General features: G+C 42.0%; 1 protein-coding gene across 1 annotated transcript in view; it reads left to right on the top strand.

Moving 5' to 3' along the window:
* LOC111968608 (gamma-aminobutyric acid receptor subunit beta-1) overlaps positions 1-21,760 on the top strand; it is a 46,972-nt gene that overhangs the window by 9,703 nt on the left and 15,509 nt on the right. Inside the window, exon 4 of the mRNA XM_023994305.2 lies at positions 14,297-14,517. Within this exon, the coding sequence (XP_023850073.1) occupies positions 14,297-14,517 (221 nt within the window). The remainder of the gene's footprint in view (positions 1-14,296; positions 14,518-21,760) is intronic.

The following is a 21,760-nucleotide window of genomic DNA, read 5'->3' as shown; positions in this document are numbered from 1 at the left end:
AAGGGGGCAAAATTACAAACAATATATATAGACTAATAATAATAATGACGCTCAAATTGAGAATTGTTCAACTATTCAACAAAATAATGAGGATTTCTATCAGCCTAATTGAGCTGTAGATTACATCTCACATTCCAGTGTTCGAACTTGTAAACAAGCCTGCATGGGATTTCTCTTAATGCAACTCCGTGCGGCCAATGGCAATGTCCACTTTAGGTATAATGGCAGGAGCCGCTTGTGGATTTGACAGCTCTAATGCAGTTCCACCTCCGACACCGTCAAAACATCAGCCATGCGGATGTCGGCTAAAGCGGATCTGATTGAATAGACCCTTAGTATCTGTGTTTCCGTTCATTCAACTGGCCATTGAGTATCAATGACAATGCCGCCATACATTTCACATTTGTATATTTTTTCTAATACATATTTTTTTTGATTGTCTGAAATCCATTAATCCAAAGAAATGGATCCCATTATTGAGTTATTTGTGACGTTTGATAGTAGAGTGCAGGCAGGAGCTTTACACAGGTGAGCTTCACTTCTGAAGTTGCCTTTATTGTTAAAAGGCTTCATTGAATTATAAAGTGTAAGTCACAGGATTGCACTTGAACAAAGCCTTTTCCATTATTTACATTCATAGCATTCATACATAAGTCATTTCCACATGAGATACTGAATTTGCCAAGTAAATGTAGACAGAGTTTGCGGAGTCAATGATGAGCTGTCATCTTGAGCCAAGGTTATGAATTGTTTATTAGGTTGGATTCCTACTGACAAAATCTCATCGCAAAAATGGAAGGTGCTGTTTTCTCTGAGCCGGGTCCAGAGGACTTCTGATTGGATAGCCTAACAGCCTGGATGGGTCATTGATTGTGCCTCTGTGGCCTCCCCGGTTTTACATTTTAATGTGAATGAGACTGGGATGCTGGAGGGGGTTTTATGCTCTGTCTGATGGAGACATTTGGCACCGGCTCTCCTTGAGAAAGGCCACACCGAAACATTAGTCATACTGGTCACAATATAAATATAAATTGATTATATTCTATAGTACGTCTTTGCTATTTCATTGCATGTACTTTACACCCTGCAACATCACTGTCACCCAGTATACTTTTGGGGGGCAAGCACTGCATTTTTTATGACAAGCTACTTGAGATTTGGACTGCACTGGATGTTTGCATCTAGAAAGGTTTCTGAATGTACATTTGTACAACCGTATGTTTTCTAAATCACATATCACAAAACCACACCCTCGTTTTCGGTTTGGAGGGTGCTTACTACGGAATAACTGAGTGGCAGTTACATTTTCACAAGAACCAGTTGCAAAGTTTACAAACTAATGCAGGGGCAGCACTTCCGATTGTGGCTTCGAATTACAGCTCTTCTGGGTTAAACTAAGAGCTGTTTGATCATGTTTTTAAAAAATATATATATTTACCTTTTCTCATCTGTTGGCAGGATCTCTCTCTTTCTCCCACCAGAACCCCCCTATCCTGCCAGGTCATTACTTACTTACCTGGTTAAATAAAGGTTGTGAGTAATACCTGACTGTCACTCGACTATCATATTGTAGGTTCTTTGCACCAACGTTCCACCATCAGGTATGCACATCATACTTCTACTATTCTGAGCATAAATGACAGCATACTTTGCACTCCAGATAGTCAAGGTTATTGGTCCCACTAAAACGATGTATTTATTACATTCCAGTAAGTATATTGGCAGGCTCAGCACAGCTAACCTTCCATTTCAAGCTGCAGTCTTTATCAAGAGCAGTGCATATAGACTACAGCTTTCTTCAGGGGTTTCAATGCTATGAATTGTGTCTGAGGTTCTGCATTCTCTTCAAGACGGTCCTCATGTGCTATCCCTGCTCTGTGGTTCCCTCCCTTCTGCAACGACTGCATTGCAGTCCAATCGAGTTCATGAATCTGATCATCAAACTCTTTGTTCTTGCTTTTTTATTTTTTTAAGAAACAGGTCCCAGCTTTTTATAAGGTACTGTTCGGGTGTAACTTTTTAAGCGTTTGATGCTTGAAGGGGTAAGAACAGTTTTTTGTTGTTGTTGTTATGAAAATGAACGTCGCTCAGTCATAGAGGATGTCCCACTTAATGAAACTCCTTTTCTCCCACTTTTGTCAAATTCTCTGCAGACTTCACACCCCATTAGCTTTTCGTTAAAGCTTCTCAGCTAAAGCCGCTTGACTATCCCTGACGGATGCCAACGTACTTCTTTGGTCTAACCCAAAGTGAAATACATTTGTGATAGATTAGCAAAGGAAAAATATAGAGGAGCAAACAGGGAGAAGTGCAAGACACAGCTGACTAAGAAGAGGATTTTATTCAAATAGAAAATCAACAGTCTTAGGAAAAGACAACATTTTGAACTAGAAATTACATTCTTTAGAAAATGGGATGCGCAAATGCAAGCGACTCACAGATTTAGCTAAGAAGGCAAGAGAGGCTATAGCTTGTTTAGTAGGCAATTAACAGCCAAGTCATGTAACAGATACAATTATATAGTATGTGAGCTAATCATGGGTTGGAAGAGCAGTTTACACATTCAATATATTATATATGTTGAATTGGGTTATTGGGACATCGTTATGAGACAGTAAATGTGTTGATTTTATTATTCAAGGTCAATCCCCATGCTTAATATGTACCCCTAGAATGCAGCTCGGCATGTGTACTCTAGTATGTGAGGAAATGGGCCAAAATGCATCACAATTACCGAATACAAATTAAAGTAGAATATATATATATATTTCTTGAACATCCATCTTAAAAGCACCCAGCCTAGGCTACATAGACTAGATAAGTGCAAACAACTTATGGTAGCTTTGAGTTCAGATAATGCTAACAGTGGTACTGTATTATTTGCATATAATGCTAGTACTGTTCATTTGCTACAGAGAGATTCATCATAGAGATGTAATGCTATCCTAAGCATGACTATTTCAGGCAAAAGCATTGTATAAAGGCTTTATTTGTATTTTTACCAAATCACAGGAGGGTAATCCTTACTTCTTCAACAAATAATACAACCTTGCAGTGGCATTGAAATTCGTCTGAGGCGGGCCGGGCTGTATGCTGATTTAGCGGCAAAACGTGGCAGTACCAAAAGGATTATACAAGGATATTTCAGGTCATTGTCTCACTCTTACCGACCTTAGTCATCAGACATGCTGTGCTGTCAAAGGCAACCAGCTAGTAACGAGACGACACTGATGCGACATGAGCTGTAGGAGGTTTGCTGTGAGGTCACAAGGGTCAGACTCGTATTCTTCCTCTTCCTGAGTTGAGTGATTGGCTGTGGCAACATTTCTGCCTGAGCAACCTCGAACATTCATTGGAAAAGGGCTGCTGCATGTGTTCAGGTATTGGATAACCTACATTGTTGCTTGTCGCCAGGATGTCACACTGCCTACATGAAAGTAGTGCTTCCCAATGGGGCAGTGTACTACAGAGGTAGTAAAGGCTGCAGGATTTCTGCTCAGTCAGAATAAGTATTTCTAGAGATTAAAGGAGTATTTGATTAAGTTAGTATGTGTTTGAGACTTGATATAATGGATGTCTTGTTTTCAGATTATTTAATAGTCGGATTTCTACAGGATTGTAGCATCAGAGAGATTTGAGCACTCTTTGCTCTACTTAAGACTTTAAGACTTTACGAAATAGCAGGTCATTCTCCCCTTGTGGCTGGTGTAAGATACTGTAATGAAAATGGTGCTGGGCTGTCTCTTTATCTTTGTCTCTCTACTCCTCTCTCCGACCCACACTCCCTTTCCTTTCTCTTTGGGCTTTCTTCCTTTATCTATACCTTATATTGCGGACTGTACCTAGATTTTAGTGGTTTGTTTGTTTGACATGTGAGAGCCTCACTTTTTTTACAAGCTTGAGTGACGACAAGTAAAAGTTGTGTTTGTTAGCGATGCACAAAAGCTGTTTTGTTATCATGGCAACCGCTGTGGAATTGCTTTGACTCTGTGTCACAGTCCATTTCTTTTCAGATTTTTGGTAAGATTTGAAAGTAGCATCTCTGTTTCTCAAGGTTAGAGCGGTAGGAGTGCTGCCGCACGTGCACGGTTAGTACAGCCATGACTCTCATAAAGTGACAGCCACACTCAATATACTGTAGAACTCTCTCCCAGGCCCCATGGAAGCCCACTTGTGCCAAAATCAATCAACAGCACAGGCAGGCAGGCAATAATCGCTTTATTGGGTTGTTAATGAAAATATAGGTAACGCCCTCGCTCTTGTCGACATGTGTGCTATGTTGCGCTGGTTAGCCAAGAAATGTGATTATGCTGAATGAGAACTCCCCATGGTAGGCCCAGTTGTTAGTATGAGGAAGCTTACGAACCCCCACTACTCCTCCTGTCATGGCACCTTATGTATCTCCACTGCAGCTACTGTATTGAGCACCTTATGAAGCCCTCATAGTGGCTTGTGGTCAGGAGTTATTGATCTGTTTGGGAGATTGATGTGTCCGCCGCCTTCTAAGGATGAGGATTTATGTGATGCTCTGCCGATAGCACTTCATCTCGCCAGTGGGAAAGATCAAGGTGTCAGTGGTGGGTTCTCTGTTCAAACAACTTCATCTCAGCTCAAAATCTGTTGCCCATGCTACTGTATGCTATGCCATGATCAGGAGTCCAAGCACTGAGGACGCAGGAGCCCACCTGGGTTTGATTGACAGTTTTATTTTATTTACCCCTGGAAAAGAACAACCAAGGCACTGCACAATCAATCAATCAAATGTATTTATAAAGCCCTATGTACACCAGCAGATGTCACAAAGTGCTACACAGAAACGCAGCCTAAAACCCCAAACAGCAAGCAATGCAGATGTAGAAGCACGGGGGCTAGGAAAAACTCCCTAGAAAGACAGGAACCTAGGAAGAAACCTAGAGGACAGTGTAGGCGCACAGTGTAGGTGCTAGAAGTCGACCGATTAATCGGAATGGCCAATTTTTTTTTTACACCTTTATTTAACTAGGCAAGTCAGTTAAGAACACATTCTTATTTTCAATGAAGGCCTAGGAACGGTGGGTTAACTGCCTTGTTCAGYGGKAGAACGACAGATTTTTACCTTGTCAGCTTGGGGATTKGTTTTTSSAACCTTSCGGTTACTAGTCCAARGCTCTAACCACCTGCCTTACATTGCACTCCACGAGGAGCCTGTATGGCAGGCTGACTACCTGTTACGCGAGGGCAGCAAGAAGCCAAGGTAAGTTGCTAGCTAGCATTAAACCTATCTTATAAAAAAACAATCAATCTTAACATAATCACTAGCTAACTACACATGGTTGATATTACTAGTTTATCTAGCGTGTCCTGCGTTGCATATAATCGATGCGGTGCCTGTTAATTTCTCATCGAATCACAGCCAACTGTCGTTGCATAAAACCTAACCATAAACATCAATGCCTTTCTTTAAAATCAATACACAAGTATATATTTTTAAACCTGCATATTTAGTTAATATTGCCTGCTAACATTAATTTATTTTCTGCTTTCTTTATAATTAGGGAAATTGTGTCACTTCTCTTGCGTTCCATGCAAGCAGTCAGGGTATATGCAGCAGTTTGGGCCGCCTGGCTCATTGCGAACTGTGTGAAGTCCATTAATTCCTAACAAAGACCGTAATTAATTTGCCAGAATTGTACATAATTATGACATAACATTGAAGGTTGTACAATGTAACAACAATAATTAGACTTAGGGATGCCACCCGTTAGATAAAATACGGAACGGTTCCGTATTTCACTGAAAGAATAAACGTTTTGTTTTCGAAGTGATAGTTTCCGGATTCGACCATATCAATGACCAAAGGCTCGTATTTCTGTTTGTTATTATGTTATAATTAAGTCTATTTTTGAAAGAGCAGTCTGACTGAGCAATGGTAGGCAGCAGCAGGCTCGTAAGCATTCATTCAAACAGCACTTTTGTGCGTTTGCCAGCAGCTCTTCGCAATGCTTCAAGCATTGAGCTGTTTATGACTTCAAGCCTATCAACTCCTGAGATTAGGCTGGTGTAACCGATGTGAAATGGCTAGCTAGTTAGCGGGGTGCGCGCTAATAGCGGTTCAATCGGTGACGTCACTCGCTCTGAGACTTGGAGTAGTTGTTCCCCTTGCTCTGCAAGGGCCGCAGCTGTTGTGGAGCGATGGGTAACGATGCTTCGAAGGTGGCTGTTGTCGATGTGTTCCTGGTTCGAGCCCAGGTAGGGGCGAGGAGAGGTACGGAAGCTATGTCACACTGCCTACACTGCCTTACACTGGCAATACTAAAGTGCCTATAAGAACATCCAATAGTCGAAGGTATATGAAATACAAATGGTATAGAGAGAAATAGTTCTATAATTCCTATAATAACTACAACCTAAATCTTCATACCTGGGAATATTGAAGACTCATGTTAAAAGGAACCACCAGCTTTCATATGTTCTCATGTTCTGAGCAAGGAACTTAAACGTTAGCTTTTTTACATGGCACATATTGCACTTTTACTTTCTTCTCCCAACACTTTGTTTTTGCATTATTTAAACCAAATTGAACATGTTTAATTATTTATTTGAGGCTAAATTTTATTGATGTATTATATTAAGGTAAAAGAAAAGTGTTCATTCAGTATTGTTGTAAATGTCATTATTACAAATAAAAAAAAAAAAAATCGGCCGATTAATCGGTATCGGCTTTTTTGGTCCTCCAATAATCGGTATCGGCGTTGAAAAATCATAATTGGTCGACCTCTAGTAGGTGCAGAGTTTTGAGTCCCAGTGCCCCTCCCAAATTCACTTCAATAAATCCTATGGTGATTTTCCTATAGTCTCTGTTACAACATTTATATTACTGCAGTAACTACAGTATGAGAGAGTCATGGGGTGTCTGGTTGGGTCCTTGTACTCTAAAGATTTCATCTCTCTGAAAATAGTGAGGGAGTAGGGAGTCAGTGACACTTTAAACTGAGATGATGACTCAAAGACGGTGTCAGAGTGTCTGTTTCTCCATTTTTTTGTCATGTGCCATATTAAAGTTGGGTAGCTCAGTGATATGTGTGCAGAGTAATTGGTGACATTTCCCCCATACAAGGCAGACTGCTGCAGTGGAACTGCTCTCTTTCTTTGTGCTCTCTCGCCATTCAGGCCTGGAAATAATGCAGATGAGGAGATGAGTGGAGACATTCTTGCGCTAAGAGCTCTGTGAGATGAATTTAAAGCGAGTTACTTCATTTTCTTTAACCCCTTGGTGAACCTGATCCAGAACAGATGGGTGAATTTTGCGTTTAATCTAATCTGTCACTGGCTCTGTCTGTACTGTACTATACTACCCTGTCTGTACTGCAATGTACTGGTACGGTACCATACAGTGCTGCCTATCTGTAGTACAGTACACTGGTCCTTTTTTATGAAGCAGTCAGAGTGCATACTGTTTACCATCTTGTTCTGCAGAAGTAGCCTATGAATTCACAAAATGTTAGTGTGAAGAAACTTTGGGTGTCTTGCTGCTTATTTGTAAGCCTTTTTAGTAAAACAATGTGAAATCAAACAGCATTCCCAGGCCTTTTTTAGTCAACCATTGTAAAATCAAACAGCGCTCAACAATGCATATTAGAAAGCTCTTGTGTTTGATAGCAAGTGAGAAAATGAGAGATCTAGCATTTCATGGATCCATTTTGTAAATAAGATTGAGAGCTAAGATTTCATCACACAGAGAGTACGCAGAGCCTTTTAACAGCGTTCTAGTGTAACTTCATAGACTCTGTCAGAATTCCAGACCCATTAGACTGGAGGTTAATGGTTCCCCATCTGATTAGATGTCGAGCAGCATTTCCTATAAGGAACATCATGGGTACTGCCCAGCCAGTGGGAGCGTGGGATAAAACATGAGGCTGCCGACAGTGCGGAGCGACAGAGGGCACTCAGGTTTAATGCTTAATGTAATCATTCTCCACTGACCTAAACCTCTCTGGAAATCTGAAAGATAGAAAGTCACGAGGGAAAGAAAGTCTGAGAAAGGCTTTTCTGATCTCCTCACCACCAAGAGAATCTCAATAAGTTTATTGAATTGTCACTTTCTTACATGTGTATGACTTTATGTGGAGGTGTTGGCATGGAAACAAGGGAGAGGGTGGTGATTGGTTTAAGGGACAGGAAGACGTGGTCATGGGTGGGTGGGTGGCAGGGAGTGGCGCATATGGAGGTGTGCAATAGATGTATAGACCCCTGAGTTCAGGTTAAATTCATTTGAAATCCAGCCAACTCCATGTCTAATTCATTTAGTCAATTGATTGGAATTTAGATTAATTTGACCCCATCTCTGGTATCCATACATATACATTTTATGCAAGACCTGTGTCTGTACATTCAATGTACATCCTGACCATTAAACCAATCACAACCCTCCTTCTATCCAAGGACATATAACACACGCTTCAGTCCACTCAAATCGCAATATAGTCAGTCACCTGCAGTAACACATAGTTACACAACCTGATGAGTTCTTAGTTATGCTGTGCACCTAAGTTGCACTCATGTCTCGAAAGCACATTGACTTGACGACTCGAATCTTGCTCAATAACTCATTGACAGTAAATTAATGAAGAGAAGTCTTGGATGACCTTGAAACACAACGACACAACATTATACAGGTTTTTAAATGCAAGCAGAGCTAACATTTTTTACTAAGCAGGCTGGTAATTCCTCTGACTTGTGAGAACCACTTGGTGGGATCTTTAAATTTGATTGACAGGTGAGAGTCTTGGGTTGTGTGCTTGACTTTTCTTCATTGGCATGTCCGATGAAGCGGCAAAGACCTTTGTCAAAAACTTTCCTCAGTGGGACTGAATGGTGTATAATGTCTGTTTTTGTCAGGGATCCAACCATGTTTGGAAAGTGTAACAGCAGGACAAGTCCTATGCAACATTTCCACACAAGACACAAGCATAGGAAATGATCAGAAGATTATACTACAGAAGAACAGAGGAATAGATGCAGCCATTTTGTAGTCTTTTGAGGGAGCTGTACACCATAGTGACATTTGGTATTTTGTGTGTGTGTTTGTTTACTTGCATGTGTGCGTCCATGCATGAATGCATTAGTGAATACTGCAATGATGCCCAGAAAAATCTGAAACAAGGCTGCTCTCATGCTATGAGCACTATTCATCCAATGAATATCTGCAGACCCAGTTGCCAGCAACTGTTTTCATTATTATTGCCAAATGCTGCAGAAGTTTTTACAGTAACTAGGCTGGAAGGGAAGACTGCACCGCCATCTCTACCCCTCTCCTCCCACCCTCTCTCCCTCTATCCTGTGATGTATTACAGTCTGCAACCCGTAGATGGGCATGGATTGGGAGGAATTAGGTCACGAAGAAGCACACTGCAGAGGGGATAGCGCGGTGCTTACGTGCGTAGGAGAGAGCCCATGTTGTCGTCCGCGGTGCGGTGAAAGATGGAGAGGAGTAGGGGCGCGCTCACTTAAAGAGTGCCTATCATACATCAACAAAGGAAATGGGAGGGAGAGGAAACATGCCAAGGGCAACGCCTGCCCCTGTTTCTCTTCCTGTGTGTGTGTGTGTGTGTGTGTGTGTGTGCAGTGCAGCAGCGGGCACTCTGCTTTAGCTCTCTCATATGCATAACGGTATTCCGCTCACGTTTAAGACTTTCTGCTGTGGAAACACTGAGGTGCTAGAGTGATGATGGAAAAGCGGGCGTCTAGGGGAACAGCTGTTTCTAATAATAGAATCCAAGGAAAATGTTCATCCCCAATGAGGGACAGAGCTGCAACGTCCCCCTTTCTCTCCTCCTCTCTCCTCCTTTTCTCTGTTCCCAGCCTTATGAGGCAGCAGTTCTCACTTAAAGCTATGTCATCCCAGGTTTATGTTGCTCATTAACAGTTTCTGTAGATTTGTAATTCCCCTATCTGTAATTTATTGTTTTACATGTACGGTAATTGGTTTGTATCTGTACTTTACTGATTAGCCTTCTAAATCTATCATGTTTTTTTCATACAATTCGCAGGTTCTCCAATATAGTCATTAATCTGTTAATAATATCTTATTCGTGCAAATTTGAGTATGACAGCCTGTATTTAATTGATTATATGCTTATATGGACTGAGAGGACCAACTCAATTACAGGATGGTTCCATCTTTTGTGTAATAGTGAAAGTAAATACTGTTACATCTGCATTCTAGAAGCAGTTATCACTTACACATGGCGGAGGGTTGACAGGTACAGATCTCTTGGCCTTGATCATACACATCAATCTCGTATTGGCATTTATCAAGTATCAATGTTCTGAAGCAACTTTTTTAAATTACCAGCGCGGTCTAAGCAAAAGCAGTAGACACGCTTTAAAGCAGACAAATAATTTAGTGTGTTCGCATTTTAAAACATTAAGTTTGTCCTTGGATAACCAGCTTATTGTTCCTTCATCTGTGAATAAGAAAGAAAAATGTGGAAATGTATCTCCAATAAGCTTTTTCTTCATGAAAGTTTATTTCCCTGAAGCATGTTCTGAAATGCCTGCATAAGCATCTTTGCAAACTGCAACTAATGCTGGAAAGCTTGAACGCTGTGAGTGGAATCTTAACTGCAGCTTTGCAACCCAGATTAGACTGATAGAAACCGGAGTGATGCAACTCTCCCCTGCCAGCCCTCAGAAAAGGTTACCAGCAGTTAAGTGAAGCATTTTGAAGTGCGTTTCATCAAAATGCCTGCAAGGCTTTTTGGATGGCTGTTATAAATGATCTCCATTCATTTTTAATCATTTGGTTTTGTTTGTCCTGTTTTCTGCTGTCCCCTCAACCGCAAGTCTTCAGATTGGGAAAAGATGCCGCAGTGCTGTCACTTGGATCAAACCCCAGCAGTGGATCAAAAATAGCGGCCCCAGAACAGAGCCCTGGAGAACACCTCATTTGACCTTCGATAACACATCTAAAGAGAGAGCTAATTGAACATATAGATAAAGTATTCAACCGTTACAATTAGTATCTTCAAAGGCAATGGCATTTAATGTATACTGTATATAACAAAGAACTTTAAAATGAGACATGGTGATTAAATGTACCGTCATGTTAGTTTTCTCATCTCTTTCCCACAGAATGTTTTACTTTTTGCTCTTCTATTTATACGTAATTATCTCTGTAATTTCACACTGGTGCAAACGCTAGACAAATCTGGCACACCATTTTCAATATCAACAGAATACCGAATTACAACAAACACAGTTGAGATCTTTCTCATACAGATGTTTTGCTGTTCCTGGCACGTCTTTTTCTCAAAGACCTTGAGTGATCTTGAGGACCTTATGCACCGTGGCAACCGTCTCTGTCACCTAATGATCAGCTCTGTTATTATCATTCCATACCCTCCCCTCTCTCTCACACACTGTGATGCACACCAATTGATATGCAAGGGAAGTTACCCTCTGATATCGGACAGTGTGTTTATGGCAGAGACAAAATATTAGCTCTTTGCATTGCACCTCAGGTTTATTGACACATCATCCTTCTTCTTTCTCATTGTCTTATCTAAACTATCTCGAAAACCGACTTAACCTTCCGGCTTAGCCATTGATAGACACAACAATAGCTCATGTCGGCATCAAGCTTATCATGACTGTGCATGTAGCTTTTTATAAAGCCTTTATGCATCCCTCAAGTATACAGCGCCTATCATAAGTATTTACCCTCTTAGATTTTTTCACATTTTGTTGAGTTACAATGTGGGATTGAAATAGATGCAGTCAAATGACCAAAGCGCCCTCTAGAGGCCTCATGGGTGGAATGTTATTAATATTAATACGTTTTATTTTTATTTTTTATAAATACAGTATGGGGATGAGGTAGATTGGATGGGCTATTTACAGATGAGCTATGTACAGGTGCAGTGATCTGTGAGCTGCTCTGACAGATGGTGATTAAAGCTAGTGAGGGAGGTAAGAGTCTCCAGCTTCAGGGATTTTTGCAGTTCGTTCCAGTCATTGGCAGCGGAAAACTGGAAGGATAGGCGGCCAAAGAAGGAATTGGCTTTGGGGGTGACCTGCTGGAGCGCGTGCTACGGCTGGGTGCTTCTATGGTGACCAGTGAGCTGAGATAAGGCGGGGCTTTACCTAGCAGAGACTTGTAGATGACCTGGAGCCAGTGGGTTTGGCGACGGATATGAAGCGAGGGCCAGTCAACGAGATCATACAGGTCGTAGTGGTGGGTAGTATATGGAGCTTTGGTGACAAAACGGATGGCACTGTGATAGACTGCATCCAATTTGTTGAGTAGAGTGTTGGACGCTATTTTGTAAATGACATTGCCGAAGTCGAGGATCGGTAGGATGGTCAGTTTTACGAGGGTATGTTTGGCAGCATGAGTGAAAGATGCTTTGTTGCGAAATAGGAAGCCGATTCTAGATTTTATTTTGGATTGGAGATGTTTAATGTGGGTCTGGAAGGAGAGTTTACAGTCTAACCAGACATCTAGGTATTTGTAGTTATCCACATATTCTAAGTCAGAACCGTCCAGAGTAGTGACGCTGGACGGGCGGGCAGGTGCGGGCAGCGATCGGTTGAATAGCATGCATTTAGTTTTACTTGCATTTAAGAGCAGTTGGAGGCCACGGAAGGAGAGTTGTATGGCATTGAAGCTCATCTGGATGTTAGTTAACACAGTGTCCAAAGAAGGGCCAGAGGTATACAGAATGGTGTCGTCTGCGTAGAGGTGGATCAAAGAATCACCAGCAGCAGCGAGAGCGACATCATTGATGTATACAGAGAAGAGAGTCAGCCTGAGAATTGAACACTGTGGCACCCCCATAGAGACTGCCAGAGGTCTGGACAACAGGCCCTCCAATTTGACAAACTGAACTCTATCGGAGAAGTAGTTGGTGAACCAAGCGAGGCAATCATTTGAGAAACCAATTGAAAAGAAAATTCTGTAAATAATAAGACATAATAAATTGCATGGACTTACTCTGTGTGCAATAATAGGAATTAACATGATTTTCAAATTAATACCCCATCTCTGAACCCCCCACACACAATTATCTATAAGGTCTCTCAGTCGAGTACTGAATTTTATGCACAGATTCAACCAACTTGAAAATGGCTGTCAACAACCAACTTGACCAAGCTTGAAACTAATAATGGGCAAATATAGCATAGTCCAGGTGTACAAAGCTCTTAGAGATTTACCCAAAATATGTTTTTAACATCTATTGACTCAGGGGGTGCATACTTACAGTATCTAATCAAGATATATTAGTGTTGTATTTTTTATTAGTAAAAAAATATTTTTTGAATTTTTCTTCCAGAGTATTTTGTGTGGATCATTTGACAAAAAATTGCAATTAAATACATTTTAATCCCACTTGTGACAATTCAAATGTGAAGAAGTCCAAGAAGGGTGAGTACTTATGATAGGCACTGTAAGTGTAAAACGAGAGAACAACAGAGTAAACAGGTGAAAGTTCAAAGTGAAGTTAGATTGACGTTTGGGGTGCTGACGCAGGGGTATAGAGAAAGGGGAGAGTTTGAGGACCGAACGGATGGTGTGACAGGAGTGACCATGGGGCAGGTGATGGAGGTAGAGTACTGTAGATGCTCAGCCCCTCCAAGGAGCAGAGGGGCCAAATGGAGCGGGCATGAGAGTCGCCTGTTTGCTGTGCTTAATAAGAACTGACGTTACACAACTTCATTCACCTCAGCAGTACGTGGCCTTATTGCAGAGTCTGTGGTTGTGCCAAGTTATTTTTAAAAAGAAGGTGCAAACTGTGTGGGAGACTGCAGTGCAACACAGACTGACAGCAGAGACTCCGTCTAAATAATTGGTAACACACTCACACATACACACTTAGTCATACTGTAAGTCAGTGGTTCCCAATCGTTTTCTGTTACTGTACAACCAACTGAATTTTGCTCTTCCTGGAGTACCCCCTCATGTGTATTTTACCAGTATGCCTATGGTCTCATGAGTCTTCTCAAGTACTCCCTCTACCACCAATCTTAGTACCCCTGGTTAGCAACCACTGATCTAATTCAGACACTCATGCAGGTAGTCAGTCACACACTTAGCTACACACACAGACAACCCAACCAGACACCCACTCAAACACACAGACAAAGGACGTTTACCCACGTGTGTTCTGGCCCTGGCCCACACACAGTGCCACACACTAATAGTCACACAGTGAACCATCCAAGAACAGAGCCAATCCCTCCCACAAACAAAATACACCATGTACTTTCTTATTGTGTGCCTATCCATCCCAACCCTTCTTCCTCTTCCACCCCCTAGGATTACACCATCACCATGTACTTCCAGCAGTCCTGGAGGGACAAGCGCTTGTCCTACACAGGGATTCCCCTCAACCTGACGCTGGACAACAGGGTGGCAGACTCGCTCTGGGTCCCTGACACCTACTTCATCAACGATAAGAAGTCCTTTGTGCACGGGGTCACAGTGAAGAACAGAATGATCCGACTGCATCCAGACGGAACTGTGCTCTACGGCCTCAGGTGAGTGTGTGCGTATCAGCGTTATGTGTTCTTGGGCTCCTCTGTAGCTCAGTTGGTAGAGCATGGCTCCTGCAATGCCAGGGTAGTGGGTTTGATTCCCAGGACCTCCCATACAATAAAACAAAATGTGGGTGTAAGAAGGTCAGTTCTGGTGACTATGTAAAAAGGACATTCTACTCCAAAATAGAAAGATGCTGACATCTTAAATATATGTTCCCCTTCCAGAAATGAGCTCAGTAACATATTGGTCCGTATGATCAGGCAGGTGTGCTATGTGTGGCTATAAATAGGCTGTGGTTTTTCCATCTGCATTTACCCAATTGGGCCCAAATATTAGCCAGAACACAAACTCTAGTTAGCAACTGATGTATTGATGAATGTCATAAAAACATTCCACTGACACTCAGCCAAGCCAACTAAGGATCATGTACTGTGAATGTATGCCTACCTGTTATACTTGACCCCTGTTACATTTAGCCTCTGTCTTCCCTATGAATTCAACGCCATTGGCGAGGACTAATGTGCATAAACCATGCCGCTGCTAAAAGCTTAGGGTTTCAAATGGTGAATTTGACTTAATTTCTTGGACTTGAGAAATAAGTGTAGCCTAGTAACACTGGAAAGCTCTGTGATCCTTCTCTTTTAACAGTGGGCATCAAAACTGCTTTCAAATGTGTGTTTTCCCACAACTGCATTAAGAATGTTGTACAATGACTGGACATGCATATTTCTCATGCAATTTTAATGTGCCTCGAGAGGAATATAATTTTCTTGCATAGAATGCGACAGGCTGAACAATTGAATAGGTAAACTATTCTACTATGGGTTTGTCTGATTTTGCTGTTGCTTACTCATGTTGTTGGCTGTGGAAAGTTAAATGTGGATAACAATTTTTCATTAGATAATTCCAATAACTAAAGGTACTGGGTTTACAGCTCCGCCTGGTTCTCATTTGGATCATACTGTAGGTGCCATGTCTCGGACCCGGCGGGATCCGGTCCAATTTAACCTCTGTGTGTGTGTGTGCGTGCGTTCATGCGTGTCTATGTGTGCATTTGTGTGAGCTTATGAGTGATAATGAGAGCCGACCTTCAAATTTTGCAGACTGGGGGTTGGATTTAAGAGCATGCAACCGAAGCTCCTGCACATCATCTCTTGGTGTGTGTGTGCTGCAACTGTACTGGGAAAAACTGCACATAGGCAAGGAGACCATCCATTCCTCAAAGCCTTATCAAACAACTGCCATTGCTCTTTCTCCTCTGCCTCTGGAGTGTAAGAGGAAGATCCAGGTGGGGAATCATTTATGGAGCCGTACTCCCCGCAGTCCGGAGCACGGCAGCAGTGTAGACTTGTAGGCTACATGCTCCTTGTCTGGCTACCCAAACTCCTTGCTCCCGCCAAACGCTACGCCACACATGTTAATTTCTTCTCCACAATGAGTCTGGATCTGTGCACCTCCACGACAATTTCTAGAATGGAAGTACATTCTAGACCAGGGGTGTCAAACTCAAATACCCAGTGGGCCAAAATGTAAAACCTGAACAAAGTCGCGGGCCAACATTGAACAAATTAACCTTTTAATATGGACCCAAACAAGTTTTGCTTTAACATTGAATATGGAACAAGCATCGCTTATTACCATACAATATATAATTTAATAGTGGAGACATGCAAAATCGAATTTCAAATGAAAAAACACATCAATGGCATTCATTTATTAAATAAATAAAATTTAAATAAAAATCGTATGCCTCTTTTCTATTTGCAGCCTTCTGATTTAAATACCAATTTTTTTTTTACTTTTTCCACTGGCTAATAATTTTACAAATAAAATGATAATAAATCAATCAACCATTCAAGCCCATGCCTTGTAGCAAGAAAAAGTGCACAAAGAAAACGTTAATTATTGCACACTGATCTAATCTTTTTCACGAACTCTCCCTCATTAAAGGGCCGGGCTGATTTTGCGATCTCTGCTGCCACTATATAACTAGCCTTTACAGCAGCCTCACTTTGTGATGTGGCTTTTTTGAACATATTCTGTTGTGAAACCAAACTTCTTTTCATCTCCTCTACTTTCTGGCTCCTTTGAGTCATGTCCAGGTCCTTGTATTTGTCATGGTGTTTCGTTTCATAGTGTCGTTGTACTCCTTACTTACAGCCACGTTGACTCCACAAACAAGACAAACAGGTTTGTCTTTTACATATGTAAACAGACATTCTGCCTCCCACTTGTCCAGAAAGCTCCTGTTTTCTGCCTTTCTTTTCGCCATTTTTGGGAAGGGATAGCGCGCTGACAGTTGTAGCGTCTATGTTGCTATGACTAGAGAGGGCGTTTCTGGGTCCTGTCCTGATTGGCGCGCGAAAACAACAGCAGAGCATTATGGGATTCGTAGTATTAGCGGTGAATGCGCTGTATAATACCGGCGGGCCAGCTCTAGTAGTAATTTGGTATTGTCTCGCGGGCCAAATATAATTACCCCGAGGGCCAAATTTGGCCCGCGGGCCAGAGTTTGACACCCATGTTCTAGACCATCTGATTGGTCCCAGAAACAGATGGGTTGGGCCAGAGCCAGAACACATGTGGGTAAAGCGTTTAAAAATGTGTTATTGGCTTCGATACTCTGATTGGTTAGAGATGATCCAATCGCTGATTACTTCTTTTGTACAACACCCCTCATTTTGACGTCACCACAAACAACTTCAATGATGCATCGGAGGAATTCAGTTTGAGTCGTCAGGCAAACATGCTACCCTCCTTGCCTCTGCAGTGCTGAGCCGCACCGAGCTAACGAAGGGAACTGAAGGGCAGCCATTGTCAATAATGCAGTGGAGATCCGAGGGATTCAGCGCTTTGGTGGGGGAGAATGATGACTTGACAGTTTTTCTAGTTAGATATCCTTTTTTTGAGCTACGAGGCAGATCTCTAGGGTTTGTAGGGAAGATCCAATACATGTTTATTACTTTAGTCGGGTGGCATATCTTGTAATCATGACAGTGGATGTGGATTTTGTCATTAGTGCTCTTTTGAATGTTTGTTCTAGCCAAAAAGTATAGTTTGTCTGGGAAGGCATTATTTGTGTTTTGTTTTCGTTAACCAGCAGTTGCCGGGACCACCAGGGTCGGATTAAAGTAATCCTCCTTTAGCCAATCACGGACATTAATTTATCAATTAAGTGTGAGGGAGCAAAGGAAACCCAGTGGAAACTGAGGACCTCAAGGGCAAGAGTTAGTCACCCCATGCTGTAGCTCATTAACTGGCTGAGTTAAAGGCTAGCTGGTAGTTCTGGGAGATAACATCTGTCTCGAAGATTCAGGCAAGATGACGTCACCACAGTTAAACCCAGTAATCTGACTCAGATACATCTCCCTTTAACCTTATCAGCTCATCAGTGACCTCAGCTGCTGACAAGAGACTTGGCGTGTGATCTAAGTCACGGAACCAATGTGACAGTTGACTGGAATCAAACTTGTGTTGACAGCGAGACACGCCCATCACAAAGAGGACAGTGTTAAGTCTCTGATCTAGCCGTTACCTCTGAAAGCTAACATCTGGCACTAACATCTGTCTTCAGGTCTCGGGCTAGGTTACATCATGGCGGAAGCTAACGACAACCAGGCAATCAATCCCATTAGCTACATTTGTATGAGTTGTTGTGATTGAGCTCAATGTCTAGATTAAAAGGCAGCTTGTGTGGTTCATATCTTTGTGAAGACGCTGCAGTGTTTTGTACACATCTATGTTGCTTGTTAGGTTAATTAGGGCTAAGAGGGAGTCGAGCATGTGGCTAACCTGGTGTGGTGCTGGAGTGGAAGGTCTTAGATGTGTGATTTGATTAAGTATTGGTTTCTGGCTACATAAACGGGCTGGCAGGTAGCCTAGTGGTTAGAGTGTTGGGCCAGTAACCGAAAGGTTGCTAGATCGAATCCCTGAGCTGACAAGGTAAAAATCTGTCGTTCTGCCCCTGAACAAGGCAGTTAACCCACTGTTTCTAGGCCGTCATTGTAAATAAGAATTTGTTTTTAACTGACTTGCCTTGTTAAATAAAAAATCATATTGTCTGTGCCCATTATAAATCTGAGGGGTTATTTTTGGTGCATAGAAATAGTGACTGTAGTATAATTGTGAAAACCCACTGGGCACAAACGTAATTTCAATTTCTAGTTTTGATTTACATTTGGTTGAGTTGTCAACTAACATTATTTCAACGTGAAATCAGCAAAAAATGTCACCATGTTATTGGATTTAGGTTAAAAGTTGGGTGAATACAGAATTCTCCAATCAGTTTTCCACGTTGATTTAACTTCATTACATGTTTTATTTTTTATTGCGTGGATACAACGTTGATTCAATCAGATTTGCCCAGTGGGAAGGCAAATGTATCACCATTTTGTTGTTTTGGTTGATGCCAAAGGATTTGGTTTTGTGTACCAGGTGGCTGAACAGCATGCTCCTTATTGGCATGAACATGTGTGCCAATAAATGCATGATTATCATGGTAACATTTAGGGCTGGATTTTAACCTGCCGTAGCAATGTTTATGCAACCTTTTTGTTTACACATTGAAATCAAATTCACCCCATGAATTGACTGAATTGAAATTCAATACACACACCAACTGTCTATAGGCCAACACTCAACTCACCTTCAGCCTCTTCCTTAGTCCCTTGAAGGGCATATTTAAAGGTAGACTCAGCAACATGACATCATCATACACAGCAGGACATATTGCCATGGCTCTTGCCAGTGTGGGCAACTACTAGTAGTTTAGCCGATTTGGATTCTGTTGTTGTTGACGTCTGTAAGCAGGAAGTAGCCCCGCTGTGTATGATGACATCTTATTTCCTAGTGTACCTTTAACAAATCCTTTTAATTGACATTTCAAGCTAGCCTACTGTAGAAAACCACATTAATATATTAAAATATTATTATTAGCTTGGTTTGAGTTGAGCTGTCAGCCTGTTGGGTGAGCAGCAGTGGCCTGGGTGCTGGCTGGCACGGGCCCGTGGAGAGATTCATTAGCAATAGCCATGCCTCTCAGGAGGATCAGGTGAGTCACCCTGCTGGCGCTGGCAGCTCCTGTCTGCCCCAACCATACGCTGCTCTCCCCAGGAGCACTACCAGGAAAACCTGCTCCGCTCGTCTCTCATCTCCAGTCCCCATCTCGTCTCTTTAAAGGTAAATGATGCTCAGTGTATCCAGTTACCCAGTGGTACTGTACTGTAGTGTACGTCCCTTGTTGGTACCAGTTTATAGTTACAGGAACTGATGATGTTTCAGTTCTACCCATGTCCCTGACCACTGCTGCAATACTTTTGTTTGCTAACAATAAACAATATATCTTTGGTATGGCTCTGTCATTTCCTAAGGCACTTTATACATAAATATCCTATGCCATGATTGTAATTTTCTTTGACGCGTAGTCATGCAATGTTAGGATATTATGAACCATGACTACGTAATTGTTATGATACTCAGTCGAGCATTACTAATTGACTAACATCCTGAACCATGGCTATGTCTTAAGCACAGCCCTGTCGTTCTACATTGCACTAACAGAGAGTTACTACGCACCATAAGCATGTCATTCATGTGGCTATCTGTCAGTGTCAGTGTCTCCCCTGCTCTGATGTCTCTCTCTGATGTCTGGGCCCATTGTGAGTGAGTGCCTGTCTGTGTATAATGTGAATACTACTCTGTCGTTCAGTCTTCCTCTCGTCTTCTCTCCCTGCCTCCCTCACGAGAGCACCCCGAAATAACTTGCATGTCATTGTGACAACTTTTGACTTTCATCTGCTTCGCTCCTCACACACAATTCTCCCAGTTTCACGTTGAGCAGGGAAACGTCTTCACACTCCAATGCTGCAGAATTATTATTCCCCGCAGACTAACACAACATTATTCAGCCAGTGTGCTTCTGCCTGCTGCCTACAGTGAGCCGGCTATATTAGGCTGCCTGGAATGACCTCACCACTTACTGTAGTGTAACGTCTGCTGCTACGCTACCTTCATGTTTTTAATGTATGCATCAATACGCATATGGCCAGTCTGAATGGTCACTGCACACACTATCAAACAGTAGGCCTATTAGTTATGCTCAATGAAGTTGATTGAATATGGCAACATGTTTTAATTCAACTTTTAATCAAATCTAGCATAACATTCATTGCTGTAATTACTAATTTTTAGGCAGCACTGCCACCTCTACTCCCGGTGCTTCAGCATGTGAAGGAAAAGAGTGTCTGTGTGATTAACATTTTATGAAGTATAGCAGTCATAACAAAAAGCTTTAATCGCAGTAAAATGTTAGATTATTTAACAGAAAATCATCTCTCTAGCTAGCACCTCTTACAGTTTGTTGTATTTTTAAAGCAAGACAATAGAGTTGAGCATGTTTTACCTTCGTCTTCCCTGGAAAACAATATCAATCGTTACTGAGTGGAATATCCTGGCAAATGAAATTACAATCTTATAACCACTATACTAGTATAACTGCAGACATTTTCAGAGCATCACTTCTCCAATATCAGTCATCCCAGTAGATAAATTCCTCTGGCATTATCAATGCAATACTCTACAACTGCATTAGCCATCTCAGAAAACACAAACCAATACTAATACTGCAGTCAGTCCACCCGTGACATCTATCACGTAACATGACGCTTATTACCATCCGGATGCAAAGCCCACCTCTTTTCCTGATCTGTGTTTGATCTGCATTGATCTGATGGGGAGGGATGTTACACACTGGTAATAGATTGGGAGTGGGCATAGTGCTCCGAGCTCCCTGCTGAAATAGGGTAAACCCTTACTGACACCCCTACGGTATGGAGGAGCTGATGCTCTATTTTTCCCCATCTCTGCAGCTGCTTTATAATTCATCCAGACCACCTAATGCATTTGGTGGGTTGAGACATGGTCGACAGCCAAAGAATATTCAGCTGCAGAAATGTTTGATGAAATGCTGAATATTCATGCCAGGGCTTTTCAGTTCTCAACATCGTTGCGGCTGAAATTGACAGATATTGGTCTCACTGGACACTCGCTATCACTCAGTGAGGAGAATGGCTATGGGCCAGTGAGATTCATTTTTACAAGGCAGGGCTCTTGGATTGGGACGAAGACCAGGACTAATGCACAGCAGCACCACCACTGGACTTTTAGAATGCCCTTTACATGGATGGTTGTATTTGCTTACATTCCAAACCTCCCTAGCCCCTTGGGACTACTCTGGAAAGAAGC

The sequence above is a fragment of the Salvelinus sp. IW2-2015 genome, linkage group LG9, assembly GCF_002910315.2.
Source record: "Salvelinus sp. IW2-2015 linkage group LG9, ASM291031v2, whole genome shotgun sequence".
Taxonomy (NCBI): domain Eukaryota; kingdom Metazoa; phylum Chordata; class Actinopteri; order Salmoniformes; family Salmonidae; genus Salvelinus; species Salvelinus sp. IW2-2015.
The sequence above is the reverse complement of the archived record's forward strand: the minus strand, read 5'-3'. Positions and strand labels throughout refer to the sequence as shown.